The sequence below is a fragment of the Nestor notabilis genome, unplaced genomic scaffold (genome assembly GCF_000696875.1).
Source record: "Nestor notabilis isolate BGI_N333 unplaced genomic scaffold, ASM69687v1 scaffold119, whole genome shotgun sequence".
Taxonomy (NCBI): domain Eukaryota; kingdom Metazoa; phylum Chordata; class Aves; order Psittaciformes; family Psittacidae; genus Nestor; species Nestor notabilis.
Genome location: NW_009943018.1, coordinates 11,218 through 33,009, shown reverse-complemented (window position 1 = coordinate 33,009; position 21,792 = coordinate 11,218). Strand labels below are relative to the sequence as shown.

The window sequence follows — 21,792 nt, the reverse complement described above, 5'->3', positions numbered from 1 at the left end:
AACTTCTGCTGCCGTGTTTCTCCGGGGTACCCCCTTTTTTCTTTGGGGAGGAGAAGCACGACGCGGTTGGGTAGAGCTGGACGCGCTCCGCGGTGCAGTGAGCTCCGTGTGTGTTTGATTCCGTCTGTACGAGGCGGGGATCTGCTTCCTGCGCCGGGGGAAAGCTTTGGGATACGCCTGCTACAGTAATCCACCGGGAGAGCACGAACACACTCGTACTCCATCCTGCAGCACAGGGTTTTCCACTTACTCTTGCTTTTCCATGTGTTGTGAGGGTATGCCTAGCTAGTAGTTATTGCTTCTTAATTATATAATGTAATTTTTTCCTCCCTTTATTCTGGGAGGAGTCAAGGCTGTGGCCAGCGCACTGGTTCTGTTTGGTTGGAGGGTCAGAACTGAACCCAAGGGGAAGCTTTGTATGGGAGCTGCTTTCAAGAGCTCATTTCCGAATGATTGCTGGTTTTAACCGTGTGTGTCTACACCTAGTCATTGAGCAAGGTTGGAAGAATAAAGTATGGAGATGTATGCATATTCCCCCCTCCCCAGTTAGGACTTTTCATATTAAATCCATGCTGGGCTTCAGTCTTTGGAATTGAAAATAGAGCCCCAGGTACTGTTTCTGATAGAGGTAATTTAGTTTTAAATTACTTTTTTGTCAGATCATCTGTTGTATTGAAGTCATGGCAGGTTGTTGAAGCCTTGTTCATCTTTCTGTAATTGTTGAAAACAAAATGCTGGTACTATCCAGCATTATCTTGCTAATTTATTGACAAAATATGATCTAAAGCAGACTAACACATGCTTTTGCAGTTTGCCTTTTTATAAGTGTGATGGATCTTTATGGCTGACTGTTGAAGTTGGTCCTAAACAGTGTGTGGAATTCGGGTTTAGACTTTTGGTAGCTGTTAGCTACTGTACATATAAAAAGTTGTAAGTAGGGATTAATTCCTTGTTTAAAATCTAGATAGCAGTTTCCTGACATGGACAAGGTCTAGGGATGAAAACAAATGGTTCCACATGTGAGAACTGGGATGTGAAGACACACCTACTTCTTTACATGCAGTGGATTGATAAATGGATATTTTTGCTTCTTTCCATTTTTGATAACTAAATACTATCCAAACCTCTAAACATGCCTGGACATTAGAGGGTTTGGTTTAAGTTGGTTTATGCCACTGTTTTGATGCTACTTTAGGGTTTTTTGCTAGTTTGAAAAGGCACATGGAGAAGGCAGAGAGATGGATTAGTCTGGCAACAGAGTGTATGTTTATGTTTGTTAAGCAAATAGGCAATTGACTGATAGGGAATATCATTAATAGCTGTCTGCATTGTTTTATAGACAACACCTTGTGAAGCAGTGCAGACTTCTTAAGGATTTGGTTGACAAAGGTAGTTCATGAGGTATAATAGTGCTTAGAAAGTAAAGCTCAATAGTACTTAACATTGTTACTTTAAAATACTCTTTTTCAAGTAGTATGGGAGTGAGTGGTGGATGGATAAAAGCCAGTCAGCTGGGATCTCAGAGTTGGTGGGGAATTGGTCCCTTACTGGCGGGACTGTAGAAGGGCCAGAAACCAGCCTCCTCCTGTCCAGCACTTGAATTGCTGCCTCGAAAGCTGTATATAAGATAATGAATTTAAAACCCTGGGGTGGCACAGGTGTTAGTGGAGTAGTAGTTAATAGTGGCAGGACGTGTATGGCTCTGCTCTTGATTGTGTGATAAAGTGGGTCCACTGAAATAATCAAGCGTATTTTAGCACACCCTGTACTTGCAGCTAGTTTCATTCTAGTTAATCGTCCACCCCATCAAATACTTTGTTCTTGCTATGAACAGGCTAATGAAGGTAGATTCTTTATGTGTTTGATTGGCTGCTCTCTCCTGTCTTGCTATTGTTTGATTCCAAATTTCAGTATTTTAACTTCCTGTTTTGTTTTGAAGGGGGCATAGAGTAAGGAAACTTAATTTTGGGGGTGTTCTGTTTGTGTATCAAGAACTTGAGCAGTTACTTCTACCAGAAAAGCTCAGTGCCTCTGGGTTTTTTTTTTGAGCTACCTGGCAATTGTCTCGCTTCTGTATTTTACAGCACAGTCTCCCCTCTGTGTTCATTATACTTAGGGAATAAGGGGGGTTTTGCTGGTGTTATTTTCCTTGAGCAAATTTTGCTTTCATGCAAGAAATGCCCCCCCCCCCATTTTCATCCATGTGGCTGTTTGCATTTAAACACTAGATGTCACTGTTGCAGTTTGTGTGTGTAGCTGCGTGTGTATGCATTTATGCATTACAATTGTTGAACCAGAAAATACATTTTTTTCCCTGAAATTACCACTCCTAAACATCAAATTATTCATTAATCTAATAATAAATATCCAAGGCTGCCTTTTCCCTTTTATCCAACCTCATAAATCACTTTAAATCATCAGTGAGATGAGCAAGCACTTGCACTGGATGCTTTCTAATAAATTCATTATGGTGGTGTATGCCTGCTTGAGGAATTCAGTTAATTCAGTGACAGCAAGCAGTACATGGCCCTGAACTCGAATAACATTTACATATGGAACAAATTATGCTAGTCATGCATCCTTACTAGAAACAGAACTCCTGATACATTTTCTGTGTTGTTCCTTTTTTTTACCCCTAGATTCAGAGTTAAGCTCAGGGCTTCCAGAAGACAGCTACTCATCAGGAGGTGAAGCCCTGGATGGTGATGATGAAGATGAAACAGCAGCCCTTGGCAATGAGGTTGAAGAGGCAACAAGCTCCGAAGCTGGCCCAAGTGCAGGCTGGGCAGATGCCATGGCAAAAGTGCTCAACAAAAAGATTCCACAAAACAAGTCCACCATCTTGGCCAAGAATAAAAACCTGGAGAAAGAGAAAGCAAAGGAAAAACAAGAAAGGCTGGAGAAGAGGATGAAGGTGAGGAAAAGAGGCAGTATTTCATTGTGCTGTCACAATCAGATGGAGATATATGGAAGATTCCCTTAGTGGGGATCTGGGAGAATGATCTCAGACTGTCTCGGTTTTGGAATCTCTCCTCCACAGTGATCTCAAGTAGCTTCAAATTGTTTTTTTACTTTCCAGACAGTCATGCTGTAGGGCTTTTTCCCTTACTGCTTTTTCTGGGCCATCAGGCAGGATGATCTTTGGCAGCAGGACTGTTCCAGGCTGTCAACTTCAGGTGTGTTTCTTCTTGAGAGGGTGAAAGCAGCTGCTTTAAGCTTAGGTTTCTAATTGCTGTTGTTCATTTGGGCTATAATTCACTTTGTTGGCATCACAAGTTGAAATAGTTCTCTCTCACTGAAAGTGAGAGGGAGAAAGAAGAAAACTGCTTTCATTTAAATTCTGCTGTGGTTTCCAAAATCAAATACCTATAGGTTGAGATTGCATTAATCACTGATGTGGTTGCAAATCCTTGTTTGTTCCCCTCCACGATTTCCCTGGTAGAGTTTTCTGTTATAATGCCTATGCCCTAAATTGCTTCTGGTTCCGAAACTGCTATGAAGAAAACAAAACTCTGTTGGCAATTAACTAATTTGTTTGTGTCTTTAGTGGAACTTTTAATTTCCAGGCTGTGATTGATTTGCCTTCAGGCTAAAAATACATTAATAGTTCTGATGTCTCATCATACCAGTTGTGTTTCAATGGGATAACCAGGTTATCCATCTGACAGTTTGGGACATGCTGTGGTTATGCCATGGCCTGCCTTTTAAATACAGGGAGTTTCAGTTCAGCATCTGCTCAGTTACAGTTGTCCTAAATACCTGTTCTCATCCAGTAAGTGTGTGAGATGACTGCAAAGCAGAGGTGGGTTGCAGGTCCCCAAACTGACTTGTTTACCCTTAGAAATACTTTAGAATAGTCTGCCTTCCATTAATTTCTTGCTGATGGAAGCTAGAATAGGGCAGTTCTTTTGATCAAAGGCCAAAACATGGTCATAAACTCACAAATTCGTAGTAGTCTGCCTGGAATTATAAAGACAAGGGCTCTGAAATTGCATGAAAGACTCCTTGCATAAAACAGACTTAGCGCAACATCACCAGGCTTAGAATACTGTTAAACTGTTAAAAGAGAGGAAAAAAAAATTCACTGCCTTACTCCTGAGGCAGAGGCTGGGGAAATACAATGTTCTCCTATTGTAACAAAAATAAAGCTGGTGGTATTGTGGCTTCTGGAAATGGGAAAGCAGATTGGTTTGGTTTTGAAACAGAGACTCCAAAAAAAAAACCCCAGCAAAAATCAGCGTTGTACACAGTTGCTGTTCTCCAGTGGGCACTTGGTGCTCTTCCTCTTGTTCTGCTTGTTGTAACCTTTGCTGTGTTTCACTGTTGGTCACAGTGCTGTACTGTGATTAATTCAGTGGGGAAGTCAAATTCCCAAGGCTCAAAATGCAACATGGGTCTTGATAGACCCAGGATTTTATTATTTATAACTTTCTCTGTGATCAGCTTGTGAAGTCTTGTAGTTGAAAGCTATCTCTGAATAATTTCCTTGCCTATAGCAGTCAGTGTGAAAGCATTTGAGGTATTGTTTTAGACTCTTTCTGCTTGTTTTGAGCCAGAGGCATTGCTCTGGTGTGAGTCTTTCCTTTTGCTACAAAAGTGACCTTAAGATTTGACCATGGCCTTTGATGTGTCAGTGCAAGAGTCTTGCCTTGAGACCTGCTGTCCAGCCCCTTACTCTCAAACCAAACTGAGCTTTGTTGATTTATCTTTTATTTCTTTTCCTCCTGCTACATACTCTATCAAAGTATGCTGCATTCTCAAATGTCCATGTTGTTTCACATCACAATATTTATATCGCAGCTCGATAAAAAGCGGGAGTGGGAAATGATGTGCCGAGTGAAGCCAGATGTTGTCAAAGACCGAGACAGAGAAAGAAATCTTCAGAGAATTGCCACAAGGTAAAGAGTTTTTCTGAATGCTTTCTTTATACATGTATGTATAACGAAAAGAAGAGGAAAAGGGGAAGAAAAGTCCTGTGCAGCTAATCTGTTTCCAATCAGACTGAACTCTTAAGAAGTGCCTACTAGGAGTCAAGTGATTTATATACTGGTCTGCATTGTACAATATCAAGTTCAACAAAGGATTTCGGAAGCTTTATGAAAGAGTAAAAATTTAGATGGGAATTTAATGTTTGCTTAACAGAAGTGCTTTGCTGAATCCCCTCATTTTGTTAATTTAATGCTTTCAAAATGCACAACAGTTGCTTCTACTGCTCTGGTTTTTCCTTCTCCACAGAGGATTCACCAGATCCACGTCTTAAGTTCAGTTGCCTGTTCTGCATTGTGGTAGTTTGGTGTCACGGAACTAGTCGAATACCTTGATGTGCTGTCCGTATCTGTCTCCTTACTCAGTCATCTGCCTTGTCCCTCTACTTCAGCTGCCCTTAAGAGCTTGCCTGAAGAATTTAATAGCTGAGTGTAGGACAAGTAACATGCTCCTGGGGATGAAAATGTTCTTGAACTTACCTTAGTGCTGTGTTACAGTGCTTACTTCAGGGTCTGAATAGTTCCTTGTGGATTTGTTTGTTACCAATTCCTAGCAGTAAGTGTGAAGGAAGAGTGAAAACAGAAAGTCTCTTATGCTGTAGTAAATGGTACTTCTTAATTGAGGTTCCGAGTAACCATTTTGGGGAGCTAGAAGCCATCCAGCATTTTCAGTGATCCATTGCTTAGGCAGGGGATTCATTTCCATAAAGGGAACTTGAGTTAAAAACTTTGTTTTGTTGGTGTGGTTTTTTTTTCCCCATCCCAGAGGAGTTGTACAGTTATTTAATGCTGTCAGGACACACCAAAAGAACATTGATGAGAAGGTGAAGAAAGCTGGGACATCTGACAGGCAGCGTGCTAAACTGCTGTCATCTGTTTCAAAGAAAGATTTCATCGATGTCTTGAGAAATGCAGAGGGTGCTAAAGGAAGCAAGAATCCTGCTGGAAAGGCCACAAAAAATAAACAGGTAGGCTTTGTCTGGGAGAAAAAATGCACACAAGATCCCTTCTCAGTTTTTGTCCAACAGTGTTTTGTCCGACAGTTGTTGTCCATTAATGTACCTGCTCTTCAGAGCAGATGTGATCCAAGTGCCTGGGTTTTATTGAGACTAACTAGGAAGGGAGCAAGTAGCTCTTAGCCTGTTTTCCCTGGTTTTTGAGTTTCAAGGCATAAAACATTGGAAGTTTTCCTTATAAGACTTCAAGCCTTGTGTAGAAATGACTTGGTTTAGCTGTGTGTTTAAAAAAAGAATGTGAAAAAGTGGATTTTATTGTGGATTTTGCACCAACCATCAACTGAACTGCTAGATTTTAGTGTATTGTGACATTTGGAATTTAGCCAGTGATAGTTATCAGCTCTTTAAAACTGTTAAAGGCACAGGGGTTTTTATCTTACATGGTGTATTAGTCTGTACTGCTTGCATGTACTGACAATTTGGGGCATTTCAGACTCACTTCTCTGGATGATTATGGCATCTGGAACTGAAAGGCTTTGCCATACAAGTGAATACAAAATAGAAAGAAACTGAGACATACTAATCATTATATGTGCACTTTTATTTCCCTAATTCTGTGTGTGTTTTAGGCTGATGTGGCTTTATTGCTGTTAGAATGTTTTGAAAAGAAGTATTTTAACACATTCTACTTTTTCCAAATGTGCTCAGGAGAGACACAGTATAGTTGGACTCATCCAAGTCTTTATTAGTTCTTTCAACTTACCAAGTAGCTTTAGGGTTGAAAACAAGTTGCTCTGACATACTCTTTCTTGTGTTTCAGAAGCTGCCTGTTTTTGGAGTGTATTTGTGTTCAGGTTTGAACTTTGTGCTTGGTAGTGGGTGGAATACTTCTCTTGGCCTGGACTCACAGTAGTTAACTAAGTGCTTTTCTGTGCCAGGAAGAAATACTTTAATCAGTTGGGAGACAACAGTTTGTCATATGTTTTTTGTTTGTGTGCACTTGGGGAGCATGCTGAAACACTGCCTGGCATGAAGAGCTCATACAACTTCCATGCAAATGTAATATTAAAGTATTTTTTAAAATTGTTCAGATAATGAGAACAATTTAGCTTGGTGCTGACACTTTATTTCTCCCTAAGTAATTCCAGCTTGCTTGTTTGGGGTGGGGGTCATGCGTGTGTGTGGTTTAGGTTTGGGGTTTGGTTGGGGTTTTTTTCTCCCCTGGAATAGCAGAACAACATTGGAGTGATAGCAGTGCCAAGTACTATTGTAGTAGGCATTGAATCAATAGCTGAGCAAAAACTAGGACTTTTCTAATCTGTCTCAGATTGTAGCAGGGCAATTTTCTAATTACTAGGTCAGAAAACATATATAGCGAATGTTTCTCTACATTTAAAAGCAGCTTATTTTGGCAGCATCATTAACAGCATATTTCCATTAAAGTGCTCTGGAGATGCTTTAGATGCTGGCTAGTTACTGTTGGGTTTGAGTATTGATAGAGGTGCTGCTACAAAACCTTGAGATTTTGGAGTTTTTCATGAATATAAGGTTCTTCTTGCAGGTTTGGGGAAGGGGCTGGTGGTTTTGGTTGGGATGTTTTTTGAATAACCTTGTCTGCTTGTATAGACCATCCCACTCCCTCTCTCCCTTGTTGCATTTGCTTTAGTGGCTATTCAGTACTGAACCAAACTCTTCAATAACTCATTTTCAAGCTGTTCTTAATCTGCCTTATTTTCTCTTGACAACGTATCTTACCCACTTAGCAGGTTCCCATACTTGTAGCTGTTGATGCTTGATGTTGAGGCCAAAATCTGATCTTCAGTCTCCTCCTCAGAATTACACTGAACACTACTGCTGTTCTCCACTGTAATATCTCTGCTGGTTGGTCTTTGAGGGTTTTCAGAGGGTAATTAAGCATGAATGATGCTTTTGGATGGCGAATTCCTTGCAACAGGAGTTTGGTAGATTGTTTGTGCCATCTGAAAGCTTCTGTTTGGTTGTTTGGTTTGGTTTTTTTTTTTTTAAGCAGCCTTCTTTGTTTTTAGCAGTTGAGAGTATGGCATGTACTTAATTTTTTAAAAAAGAGGGGAAATACATTTATTTATCTCAACAAAAACAATGGAAGAGATGCCAATCCCAAACTCCAGGCACTCTGCCATCAATTAAAATGCAGTCTGGAACAATAAAAACACTACCCCACCCACATAAAACAAGAAGTAAGCAGGAAAAATATTTTAAAAATAGCAGAATGAAGTTTTACCAGTGAAAGCAAACCTTTCTAAGCTCCAGCCTCGTGAGATTATGAAAGGAGACCTGACTATATTTGTGAGAATGGGCAAATGCTTTTTCTTACTCTACAGTTCGCTGCTTCTGTTGGTGACTTCTTCCAAATGCTAGAGGTTGTTGAAGAAACCCCTTAAAACTCTCTTTTGTGGTTGACCGACTGTTTAGTCAAGTGTGTGTATGGGTGAGAAAAAGAAATCAAATGCTCTGCAAAGGCCCACCTACAGCAGTGGGATTTCACAGCAGCACAGCACTTAAAGTTTGTTCTCTATTTCCATCAGCTTCAAGCACTGATGGGGAGGAGGATGGGCAACCTGTGCCCCATGAGCGTGTTGTTTATAGCCTTGTATACTTTTAGCCAATGGCCTAAATATTACTTGGTGTACACCCAGCCAGTGTAGCTATGAAAGAAAGACTATAAGGCTGTGAACGTTTTCCTGTGCCATGTGAAACTGTAGCCCTTCTTGGGGTTTTGTGTGCCCAGATGGGAGTAATTACTTTTGTGAGCTGGAGCCAGAAGCTTTGCCTTTGATATCATTAGCTGTTTATCAAGGTATTTCTTAATCCTTGCTGAGCCAGCTGACTTATGTAATATTTTCCCTCTGTTTTTTTTTTTTTTGGGAGGAAGCATTTATTGGGAGATATGAGAGCTTTCAATCTGCTCTACACAATCCATACAGACCAGATTTTCATTTCAGTATGTGTTGGTTGTATCTTGCAGCTTCCCACCTGTAAGATACTGTAAGGAACATTACTAAACTAGAGGTTTAAGAAAGGTACATGTTGGAGATGCTGTCTTTCCAGCCCTAGAGAGGCCATCTTTATGTCTATAGAAGAAATACAGAAGCAGGTAGTGGCAGGAGAAGATTCCTTGTAGGAATCCTTTGTTTTCTTTAGGTGCTTAAGAAATTTCTGGGTGTTTTTTTAGGATTATGGTTTATGGAACTATCTTTGCTTCCAAGACTGAGTGAAGTTTCTGATCTCTTAGAGCTGCACAGACGTGTTGACTGATGTAGTGAATTACATGAGGTTTTGAAATCATCATTGTAAGAAAACAAAGAAATTCAGAGTTAATATTCCTGGATCAGCCTCAGCTCTTCTCTCTTGCTTCATGTCAGTTACAACAGGGTCATTCAGCACCAGAAACTCTCATCTTGACTTTTTTCTTGTCGTTAGTGATACTCTGTGTAAAGCATTACTGAGGTGGTAAAACATTTTCCAATGACGTATAAATAACTGGCATGAAAGATATTTTGTGATAAGCGTAACCTGTACTCATCAACCTTTGAATAAGACCTTTGTAGCATGGTTTTCTGATTCATCTGTGTTTGCTTCAATCTGTAAGTTTCCTTACACCAGATCTGTGGCAGAGGATTTCAGTGCAGGATTTCCTGGTCTGCTTCAGTAACCATGATCCAAATAGTGCAAGGTAATTGTAATCAGCAAGGTAAACCATTCTGACTACATGACTTGAAGGTACAATTTTGCTTCCTGCGTTGTGTTGACATCTGGAAAAAATTGGTGTATTGGTCTCAAAATAGTACCTATTCTAAAATAATTTATTGATGGGAAGGAAGATGAGCAGAGAATACAAGAGCTATTTCATATCAGCTATTGCTCATATGGGACTTGAAATTAAATGCTTTTCCAGATATGTTCCTTCTGCCTGAAGTGTATGTTATAAACACTCCTGGTGTGTTTGTGTAGTTTGTAAACACAGTGATTAGACTTAGGTTTATTTTACTACAGGTTTACATAGATGTTTCTTCATAAGACTTTTAATATTCATAAATACTTTAAACGGTAGTTCAAAGATTGTTCAAGGGCAGGAGGAGTCCTACACTTCTGACTTTGCTGTTCTTGTTGGGACACAAGAATTGGCATGGGGACTTTCATTTTAGATGGGGATATAAATGTGTTTTCCAGCTTAATATTGGATATGTTTAAAACCTGTGAGAGTGACTGCCTCCTTCTTGCAGCTTTGTAAGTACTGGCCATTGCCATGTTGCTCTGCTTTCTTCCACGGTATACAAATTGGGGGAGTGTGTGTATGGAAAATCTTGTTTTCATCCATTCTCATCCCACCTGTTTGGAGGGACAGTAGTAAGGAAATGTTTTTTCTTAGGTGATAATGACATTGCAGAGTAGCAGAAGTTTATTACTACAGCTGTTGTGTGCTGGTTTTACACAACTAATTGAAGGAGTAACCAGGTGTGCATGTGTTCCAGCAGATTTGAGGGTGCAGCCAAGTAGTAATTTAGTTCAGCTGCTGCCAGAGTAGATGTGTTCTCCCAGTTCTAATAAATGCCTTCTCGTCACATGCACAGGAGTATCTACTCCACTCTCATGAGACCCCCACCTGGAGCACTGCATTCAGCTCTTGATTCCCCAACACAAGAGGGACTTGGACCTGCTTGAATGAGTCCAGAGGAGGCCACGGAGATGCTGGGGGGGCTGGAGCAGCTCTGCTGTGGAGACAGGCTGAGAGAGCTGGGCTTGTTCAGCATGGAGAGGAGAAGGCTCTGTAAGGGGAGACCTTGTAACAGTCTTCCAGTACCTAAAGGGGACCTAAAAGAAAGCTAGAGAGAGACTTTTTGCAAGGGCATGTAGTGATAGGGCAAGGAGGAATGACTTTAAACTGAAAGAAGGTAGATTTAGATTAGACATTATGAAGAAATTCTTTATTATGAGGATGGTGAGGCCCTGGCACAGGGTGCCCAGAGAAGCTGTTGCTGTCCCATCCCTGGCCGTGTTCAAGGCCAGGTTGGACACGGGGGCTTGGAGCAACCTGCTCTAGTGGAAGGTGTCCCTGCCCATGGCAGGGGGTTGGAACTGGGTGAGCTTTAAGGTCCCTTCCAGCTCAACCCGTTCTATGGTTCTGTGAATTTGGATTCCTTTATATTTAGTGCATTCATATCCATCTTTCCCAAATGTGTGTATATTCCCTTGAATATCACCCCCTCTACATTTGGAGCTGATGCTTTTTAATGTAGTTTTTTGGTTTTTACCAGAAGGTTGCTGACTACCGAATTGTATGCTGTATTCTGATTTTTTTTTATCCTGAGGGATAAATGCAATACAGCCTGCCACCAGTTTGTGTATCTCAAATTCTTTATGTTCATTAAGGTAAAGGGTTGTTGTCCAGTACTAGAAGTTGTTTGATGGCAATGTTTTTGTTTTAAATCTTTTACAGGAAGATGTATTGACTTACCTAGTTTGGGTCATCAGCAGGGTTAGGTTTCTAAGATTTACGAGCTCGGTTCCCTGTTGTCATAGCTAGTAACACACATCTTTGTTAACATGGGAATGCAGGTCTTTGTCAATATTTAAATGTGTATTTGATTTATAGATGTGAAGAATTTGACACTGAGTTCAGTGCTAGATAAGAGGATTATGGGATGTGTGACACCTGTATTTCACTAGGTTCACCCTTTTCCCTGTGTTTTTATCCTCAGATTTCCCTTTCTGCTCTCTCTTTCATATACTCAGTCAGAAGTCAGAATGGGAAAAAGACTGTGATTTTGCACTCTGTTTCCATCAACCTCTTTTTTTATCCTCTTCATGCTTGATGTTCTTGCCAGGTTCTCTTCCCGTGTACCCAAGGGCCAAGCACACAGCCTAGTGTCCTGGTGCCTCAAGTGAGAGCAACCCTGACAACTGCACACACAGAAATACCTCGTCCCCATTTGTCACCAGGAGTCACACATGGTCCAGTTAAGTACTGTCTTCTGAGGTGCAGATAGTGTGTGATCAGTGAGGACAGATATCTCAAGAGAAACTGGGTAATAAATACCTATCGTATCTACTGAGGTGATGACCTGAGGTCTGGGAAGGGCAGTCCTCCAGATGTTTATAACTTGGCCAGATATGGGAAAATATTCATGGAGATAGCAAAAGACACATTCCCAGTTCCAGAATACATCCTTAACTGATCTTTTACGTTCAGAAAGAATGAATGATGCAAGGTTTGAATCGATGGCTGTAGGAAATGTTTGTCTCTTTCCTCCTTAGAGCTGTAGACAAAACATCTTACGTTGATCTTTCTGTTAAAAAGAATGATTTTAGTGGAAACATCACAGAAGCCTTCAGCATGAAGTATTGAAGTTTGGCAAATTTTGTAAGCGAATATAAACAGGGACTTGTGATTGAAATGTCAGGCAACACTGAGACAGCTCCATCTGTTATATTTGAAATTAGCTTGCTTTGCTGTTTGTTTCTTAATGCACAGGATACTATGACGGTGTTTGGTTTTTCCCAGAAGATGTTGCAGGGCTTTTTTTCCATAAAACCAGGTCTAAACCAACCACATTTGAAAAACTCATGGTATACATCTTCTTTTGATCCCCCTGTAAGAGTACAAAGCTTAAAAAGTCAAATCCTATTAGAATTTTATCTGGTAAATTGAGCTGGAAGACTTACAAAAGCAGCTCTCCACTTTTGGCTTTGTTCATAACTCTTGTAGGCAGGGCAGTGTACTTAGAGAAAAGCACATCTAAACATTTCGTAAGGCTTTATAAAACAAGTGTGCTCTGGAAATAGGAAGGATCGGGTGGAGCTTGTCTATCTGAACCAGTTTCTTTCCCCCATCTAGGCATTTTCTATTGGAAATTATCTTCAAAAGTGATTCTCTTACTTTGAAGTTTTATTATGATATAAAATGTTCTGATTTCCAAAGTGTTGAACTAGCAGATGTGTATTATAAATGATGTCTGTGGGCACCTACTCATCTATTTATCTTGGTAGACTTCAGGAGTGGTGGGTCAAAATGCTTCCAGTGAGTAGAAGGTTGTCAAATTCAGGTTTGGTTTGTGTTTCTTCTATGGGAAAATCTGGCCAGTTCTTAATGACTGTTTCTTAAATTTACTGAAAGCTTAGAAAAAACACTTCTTCTTTTCTTTTTAATCCTACTTGTTATTACGAGTCTGATCTCTTTTCGGCTTGTTGCTGAACCTTGGACGGTGTTCTGCATGTGGTCTGTGCCATTTCTCCTCCACCTGCAGGCATTGGGAAAACCCATACAGAAATGTGGAAGTGTAAGGGTTAGAAATGGAGAGAAAGGATAGCCAGATGGTTAAAGATAAGGGATTGGGATTGCGAGCAGATGACATATTTGCTTTAAAAGTTTGAACTGCTTTTAGAAAGTGGGCTGGGAGTGTTGAGGAGTATGGTCTGTTGCTTAATGAGTTTGCCACTCACCCACAATAGTGTGAGGGGAAATAACAGGAATATAAAATTAAAGAGCCTTGGATTTGGAAGCATTTAGGATATGTTGAGAAAGTCATTTAAGTAAAAGCAGGAGCAATGAGGGTAGGGAGGTTTATCCAGACAAGCTGCTTAGTAGTCATAAAAACTTCAGTATTTCATATTTTGTAATAAAATTGCATAAAAGCTAGTTCTATTTTATTTTTCCCCTATTTTCTTCCCTTCGTGCCTCATAGTTTTTTGGATACCTGTCCTTGTTTTGGGCCTCATGTAAGTGGAAATCCTGAGTCAGGAAGAGGAGGCTTTTTATTAGCCCCACTTCTTCCTCATCAGCTACTCTGAGAGATGATTTCTTAAGTGCTGGAAGTGAAGGACTTGGTCATTACTGCAGCTTTTGCTGTTACAGACAGCCTTCTGGGACTTGCTCTGTTGTACCTCTTGCTGAATCATAACGAAAACCAGAGGATATTTCAGCATTGTTTGTAGGGAATAATCTTGAGTCACATTCTATTCTAAAACCTGCAAGATGCTAATTTATTCTTAAAAAGGATCAAAATATACTCCCAAACAGCCAGGGGCCTGCATGTTTCCTTACTGTGCATGTTTTCTTACTGTGCTAGCAGGCAAGTTGTTACAGAAACCTGCAGAAGGTTTCAGGTACCCAACTGATACAGCGCATAAGTGGGTGACATCTGAGAAAAATCTGTTGTGACTCAAAAATGTTTGTCTAAAGTAGATTGTTGAAAGACATTATATATGAAAGACATATACTTGACTCCTGAGGTGTAGCACATCGAAGGTCTTGACCAGATGCTTTTTACTAGGTGCTCTTGCTCTATCTGCGTATTTTCCAGGTTCAACGTGGTTTGGGAACTGTGCAACTTGCAACAAGGATGTTGTAGATTTGTATAATATTTAATCTGATCTTTAAATTCCATCACATCTTCCTTACTACAGGCTGGTAAAATTCCTTGTGCAGCCAAGGGTTTCCCAAAGTGGCTGAAGCACAGCACAGGCTGAGGAGTTCCGGAGCACCCTGTATGCAGAAGGGGCCTGTGTTATGCTTGAGTTCTTAAACTGTTTTTGCTTTTCCTTAGAGAAATACTGATCTGTGAGGTTTCTGATGAGCTAAGGCTGAAGAAATGTGTTCTCGCATAAGCACTTTCTGTGATTCCTCTTTGCAATTGAGCATTTAATAACAGTGCTAATGAATTTTCTTAAGTCCAGTTGAATATTTGTTTTTAGAAATTCCGTGATTCAGTTCTGACCCCTCTTAAGGTTGGGGCGTGTTTAAGCCTCTGCATGCCAACCCAAAGCATTCCTTCCCATTCACACATCCTCAGTTGTAGTAAATCCTAGAGGAGGATATGAGGATGGGGAGATTCCTCATGCAGGTCATTAAGCTCTGGGTGGTCTTCTGGCTATGCTCAAAAGGAAAATCAGTATTTGTTGTGCTTGTAGTGATAATTCCAGTGTGTTACTTGCCAAGGAGTTTGATCAGGAACAACAGGTTTCAAAACACACTGTAAAAACATTTCATTCTTATTTATTAGAAATGCCAGTGCAGATTCCGGTGTGCACAAGAGTGAGTGTAAATCTCACACTGTGACCTTTACTCACACTCCCTCTTGTGCACACTAGAATCTGTGTGACATGTGGTGTGAGTAAATCTCCCATGTCACTGTTGATATCCATATTGTAGAGTCAATTCAGAGATGCCAAGGCAGTTTAGTTCAGTCACTCTAATTTCTCACTTAGAGGATGCAAGTGGGTATTGAATAACTCTCACCCTAAGGAATAAATGATTGTGCAGAATTATGCTGCAGCAGAATAGACTGCTGTTGTGGAGTTTGAATGTTCTGCAAGCTCAAGAATGCTTCCCAAAGTGAGTTGCTGTGAGACTTAAGCTCAGAAGTTCATAATAGTACAGGCTATATTCTTGGTTTCCAGTTCTGTGGGATTGGGTGTACATAGGAACCTTTCTTATAGTTAAGATCTCGCCCTAATTCAAATTAGATAAACTTGCAAACAGCACTGATGATTAGATCCTAGTATTCTTCTGTTAAAAATCATTATATCTTGTTTTCTGCTTATATCATTGCTTCAGTTATTTCAGCTGCAGCTTGCTTTATTTCTTCCCAGCCTAGAGGAATCTTACTTTCTTAGCCTGTGAGCTTAGATATCCCTGCAAATGAATTTAGGAGAAATGATTTTGCTGGTGTTTTCAGTTTCCTTCCCCCTTCTATAAAGTGTGTTTTAATTTTATTAAATTGAGATTTAACACACACCAGTGTATGTCTATGCTAGGGGCTTTTGAGCTAGGTATAAACCAACTTGCATGGGGATGAGAAACAGAATAGCAGCAGTCATTGGGACCAAGATGCAGGCTGGCTGGGAAGGTACTTGTCAGCTGTATGTGAGAATGCATTTTGGCAGTTACGCTTTTTAACTTTGTCATGACAAAAGCCTCCCTGTGTTTCAAGGTCTCAGATGTTTGTATTGAGCAAAACAGAGGAACTTGGGGAGGCAGTTCAAATTAATTAGACATGTTAGAATTGTTTTCTCAGGGCTTAAAGTTGTTGCTTGAGAGATATTTATGTTAGAAATTCCTTCTCTGACAGGTACAAATAAACATTTATTGTATGAGCGAGATGGCCCTGCAAGCTCAGGGACATGAGAGATGTAATGAGAGATGGCCCTGCAAGCTGTGGCATTTCATCTGGTACACGGAGCAAAGGCATGGGAGTCCCGTGTGCCATTTGTAATTCCTAGGTCTGAAAAGTGTTCATTTGTTAACACCCTGCAGTTACTGTCTTCTGGACACGGGCTGTAGTGAAATCTCTGCAGTGATGTATGTGTGCTGCTTTGCCTATGCAGAAATGGGTATGCTCAAGTGACATGAGCTGGTGGAAAGCAGAGTGAAATGCTGTCTTTAATCTGTGCAATCTGATTTCAAGATACAGCTTTTCATGCCATTACTTACCAAGAAGCATTATGGGACTTTGGTTTGCTTGTGTGTAGGGTTTTGAAAAGCTCTGGCAAACTTTCTTGCTCTGGTTTTAGAATAGTGCAGTGCCAGTAAAGCAACAGATGAAAATGACAATGTGACTTAGACTGAACTTAATTCTCTTAAGCTTTCAAAGGAAGCAGGCTTTGAGCTAAGGCACTTGTTTGCAGACTGAAGCAGCTATGTGCAGTTGCAAGTATCTCACTGCTGCTTCTGACAACTTAGAAGGGGTAGAGAGGATCGATCTCCCACCCGAGTGGCAATGCAATCTGTCACAACTCTGGTGTTGAGTTTGGCAGGTCTCAGTTGAAGATATTTACTGTAATGTCATTTACCAAGAGTGAATTGCATAGCTCTGTAAAGAAACGAACTGAAACAGGGAGGTTTCTAACTTGATCTTGATCATGTAGCTGCTGATGATGCCATGGGGCTTTCATAGGCCAGTTCCTCCAAAAGCATCCAGGAGGCAATTCTATCCCAGGTCCTGCAAGGCATGGCTGTTTGTTCTAGGTGACAGGCCTAAGCTTTGGGTTTGGATGGTTTTATTAGGACTTGGCTGAGAATTTCAGTTCATCTTGTCCTGGTGCAGGTTTTAAAGGGTATGTCTTCAAACCAGAATTAGTTTGGACTGCAGAGCCCTGCTTGTGTCAGGCTTGAGCTAATGCTGTGATAGCTTAGGTGGCACACCCAGGAGGCAAGATGGTGTTTGTTTTATTTAGAGCATCTCTTTTCAACTGGACTGTTGGTCTGTCCCAGCATATAAGTATCTGCACTAGAGTAACCACGCTGTGCATTTTATTCTGTCTTATTTCAACTCATGATAACAAATGCATTGTCATGTACCAGTAACTCCTGAGATACTTTACTAACTGCTGTCTTTAAGACCTTTTGAAATAGGATGCCACATCTTCAGGCAAAGAACAAACACATTCAAATAGACATATGTATAATAAAGGACGGGGGAAAAAAGCAACACCAGAATTTTTCACTCCTTGCCTTACCAAAGGACCAACTTTATGTAGCATTACATGCTAATGTTTATATAGCGTGCTTTGTTTTCATTTGGGGATGTTCAAAGGGGACTTCAGTATTGTAGTGAAATGTGGAAGATGTGGACAAGCAGCTGACTGGAAGTTCAAAAGTGGTTGAAAAGTTGTAGAATGAAAGCTGGTTTATTTTCCACGTGCCAAGAATCAGTTTAGTTTTATTTAGATGAAACCAGATTATGGCACTGAAAACTCAAGTGTATCAACATTCTTCCACAGAGCAAGTTGGGAAGTGCTGTCACAGTTGAACTAATTGTTGATTATACAAATAGTCTTGCTGCGTATTTTCTTAAGACTTCAGGAATGTTTTGTGCTACAATAGATTTAGGGAGGGTTTTATTCTGAAGGGAAAATATAGCAGTAATTGAGTTAGGAATGAAGATACGAAATGTGGGGTTTTCTTCACTGGCGGGGGGGGCTTGCTTAAAATTAATTAAATATTTGCTTTCAAGCATTTAATCCTTATCTTTGAGGCATGGACATGCTACCTCTCCTTGGGGCTTGTTGTAAAACTCTATTCAAACCTTTGTGGTCCCTTACATAGTGGGTAATGCTGTGAAGGATCAGCATCCCTCTTTTGTTGAGGTCCTGCTTTTGTCCTGTTGTTCACTTGACATAGCCACAAAGAAGGCTTGAATAGTAGCTTGTGATGAGTTTGAGCACTGGGCTTTTCAAACCCTGAGCCTTTTGCTGTCATTGCTGACAAGAATGTATTGGTTTGTGCTATTTAGAAACAAAAAGCAAAACCCCAAACCCCTGTTCTGCACATCTGTTGGTTTTATTGTTCAAGAGAAAAAGGAAAATTGCATTGTTTTGTAAGGGAGATGAGATACTTTTTTTTCCATTTAGGTATTTCAAATTTAACTCCATGGCACATTCAAACAGTGATTTACAAAAGGTCTGGGATAAATGAAGCTCTCGGCTTGGTGACTTTTGTAATGCTTTCAGCCTTTCCCTCCTCTGCAAAGGTAAACATAAAACCACTGAATACTCTTAAGAAGGTGTCGGGGGAAGCTACCATCTCCTTGCATCCCAGACAAGAGTACCTGTGTTACCCTAATACATGTTATTCCCATGTGAATGCCTTAAGGTCTGTGTAAGGGACCTACTTATCTATAACTCTCTAATTCGAAGTAATTGATTACCCTGTCTGAGATGATTTCAGGATTTACTAGATATTTGAAGTGAATTGCTGCAAGAGTGGAAGGTGGTTAGAAGGCATTACCCTGAGAAAAGGGGGATTGTTGGCATGGGTGAGTTACTCTTAGGAGCAGGTGTTACTGAGAACAACTGTGACGACAAAAAAACCCATCTCAGGACTGGATCCTGAGAGATTCCTTTTGGGAAGTGTTAAGACTTGCCCCATTTTTGTGACAGTACTCTTTCAGAAAGAACTGCTGAAATCACATTTAGCATTTATTCTTTGATTGCCTATTGAAAATACATACCTTGTTTAAGCAGACTTTCTGTACTTAACTTCTGTTGGTGCTATACATTGTGTTAGATTTACAGTGATGGACCTGCATTCTCTATTCCTTTTTTCTATTAAATTCTGGATGCTGCTTTCTGCTAGAGATTCCACAGATATCTTCCTATATATGTTATGTTTCTGTGTATTGTGTATTCCTAGATGGATGACAGATACGAGACATGAACAAATGCCTGCAGCAATCACACTTTCACTATGGGTTTTGCATGTAGTCATCAAATCTGTGTCTGGAGAGGATGCTGTGAGAGAGAACCTCCATGGTTTATACAGTATCAGGAGATGGTAGTTAAATGAGTCAGTTGAGCTCTGTCCTGTTGAGCAGGGGAGTGGGAAAAGCACACCTGAGATACAGGTATTAACTTTGTTTTAAAGAGCCTGCAAAAGTAGGTTATTGTTTTCCATGCCTCTGATTCCACTTTGCTATGATAATTCTTTGCTTACCTGCTGGACACTGGGCCACGTTGTTCTTCAGAAGAGTTTTGCTGCCAAGTCTTAAACCACTGAAATCCTTCAGTACGTTGAACAGGTTTTAGTGTTTTCCATCAGTAAGAATGCAGGAATAGCTTCAAGCTGTTCTTTAAAACTGCTGCCACAGGATGGGGCTGTTGCACTGCCCAAACATGATCTGTCACTTCGAAGAACTGCAACTGAGCACTGTTTTCAGTGCTAACCTAAAACTCCACTCCTGTTGCTTTTCTTTATTGTTCACCAGTCCATGTAGTGTGGCCTCAGTTTATCCACTTTCAAGAGGTAGGAAATTTGGAGTAAGGTGTTGTTGGCTTGCTGAGTGTAGATCAAGTTTGTTTCTTTTAGAGGCAGCTTTGTACCATATGACAAGCCCAGGTAGTGAGGTAATAATCCACATAAAGGGGATTTGGTTCATATATCGCAGAATATGTTAAATATTAAATTTGGGGGGGGGCCTAGGCCTTTATTAAATCCATATTTGTGTTTCAGAAATGTGCCAAGAAGTGTTCTAATGAAGCAGCACCTGGGGGTTAATAAATGATATCATGGATCCATTCTGATTGCCAAGAAAGATTTTAATAAAGGAAGCCATGCCCAGGGTTGACTGTTTCATCCATGAGGAATAATTGTTTTGTTCCCATATTTCTTTTATTGGTTGGTTAAAACAGGTTTGCTTTTTAGCATCAAGTCATTTGTGATTGACCTGCGTATTTCTGTGTACCATTTGCACGAAGAGATAACCTGTTCAAATTGTAAGTGTGAGAGGTGTTATTTTGATTGAAAGAAGAGCTTCCATCTTTTACTGCCTTTCACATTGATCTCATCTTTCTCTGTTCTCCTTCCCTCAAACATTCAGGGCGAAGTGAAGTCTGAAGAGGGTCCAGAATGGAATATACTGCGTGATGACTTCATGATGGGAGCATCTATGAAAGACTGGGACAAGGAAAGCGATGGAGAGGGCAGTATTGAAGAAGGAGGTGGTCTGAAACAAGAAGATGACAGTGACTGAATGGAACTGAAAACCATTCAAGATAATGTTTTATCTTCTTTATTTTCTTTGGATAAAAAGCCAGCATTCTGTGAATGTACAACACTTGGAGGATATCTTTTTAAAGAAAAAATGGAAAAGACTTGCACAACTTTGGAGTGTTTTCTCCTTCATGTCAGACTTTTATTTAATACAGCTTCATTTGCTATACTGAAATCCTGAAATATTTTCCAAAACATGCATAATTTTCAACATATTTCCAAAACATTTTGTACAGTCAAAATAGTGGCACCTGCCCAATGAAAGACTGATTTTGCCAAGGTCATTAAAAGTTTATACATTAGTCATGGCAAGTGATGTATTAGTGTGCCTGCTTTTCCAAATCAGCGTTGCACATTGAAAGTTGTTAGCAATTCACAATAGAAATGGCTTACAATAAACACAGAAATGCCGTCACCTTGTAAAGTTATCAGACTCCTCTAAAGTCTTTACTACTTTGGCCAGAAAAGGTTTTGTAGATAATAAAGTAACCATTAATGTGATAGTTCTGGTCTTGGAGCATTAGTTTGATTGGAGACAATTCTGGAAACATAATTGTAAAATGAGAGACTTGACCCTACTGATTGGCTTTTATATTTTGTTTTATATATATATTTTTATATATATATGGAGGTATAGTTTTTTCCATTGCAAGTCTGAAGTTGTATAAGCTAAGAGACTGATAAGAGAGGAAAGGACAATCATTGCTATTATTTTTGTTGGAGGAGAGAGGGCTTTTCTAGCAATACTGCATAAAATTCTGTTCAGTGTTTCCTCATTTGCAGTTCTGGTGTTCTGGCCTTTTTCAGCACGGAGCTGGACCTCCAGGATACATCCTGTGGGTTTAGGCAGCTGCAATGCTAATTCCTGAGGTCTGTAAAGGGTCAAACAAAAGCCCTTCCTCTTAGGTGCATACTGTAACAGTAGCAGATTTTGGAAGACATCTGTCAGGGTAACACTGTTTGTCTTTGTTCAAGCCATAGCAATTTCTCCTAATTGGTTGTTTAGTTGCAAAGGTGCAGAAGCTAACATACATAAGAAGAATATATTCTTTAGAAGCATATGCATACAGAGGAAGTGCGTTGTGATGAAGGTGTTCTAAATGAGAGGCTGGGGCTGAATTCTGCTGCCTTCTCTGTTTCAGACTGGCTGGCTGATGCTGTGTCATTTGTTTAACTTTTCTATCACATTTCAGATGTGAAGAAAATGCCTTGGGGCTTATTAATTGATACTTAAAAAGCATAGTACTATTCTGTCTGTTTCTACAGATGTCTTGCATACAAACCTTCCTTTGTACCTGCTTACATGCAAGATAGCATTGAAATCTGT

At 40.1% G+C, this 21,792-nt stretch overlaps 1 protein-coding gene across 1 annotated transcript; it reads left to right on the top strand.

Annotated features, from left to right (window-relative positions):
- Positions 1 to 2,639: 2,639 nt before the first annotated feature.
- On the top strand, positions 2,640 to 20,949 carry RRP15 (ribosomal RNA processing 15 homolog (S. cerevisiae); the record flags this gene model as incomplete). The annotated part of the gene is made up of 4 exons (XM_010021667.1): positions 2,640 to 2,914; positions 4,801 to 4,898; positions 5,752 to 5,953; positions 20,293 to 20,949. Coding segments are annotated over 4 exons (728 nt in total), but the record flags the coding sequence as incomplete, so codon positions are not given.
- Between the last annotated feature and the right edge of the window lie 843 nt (positions 20,950 to 21,792).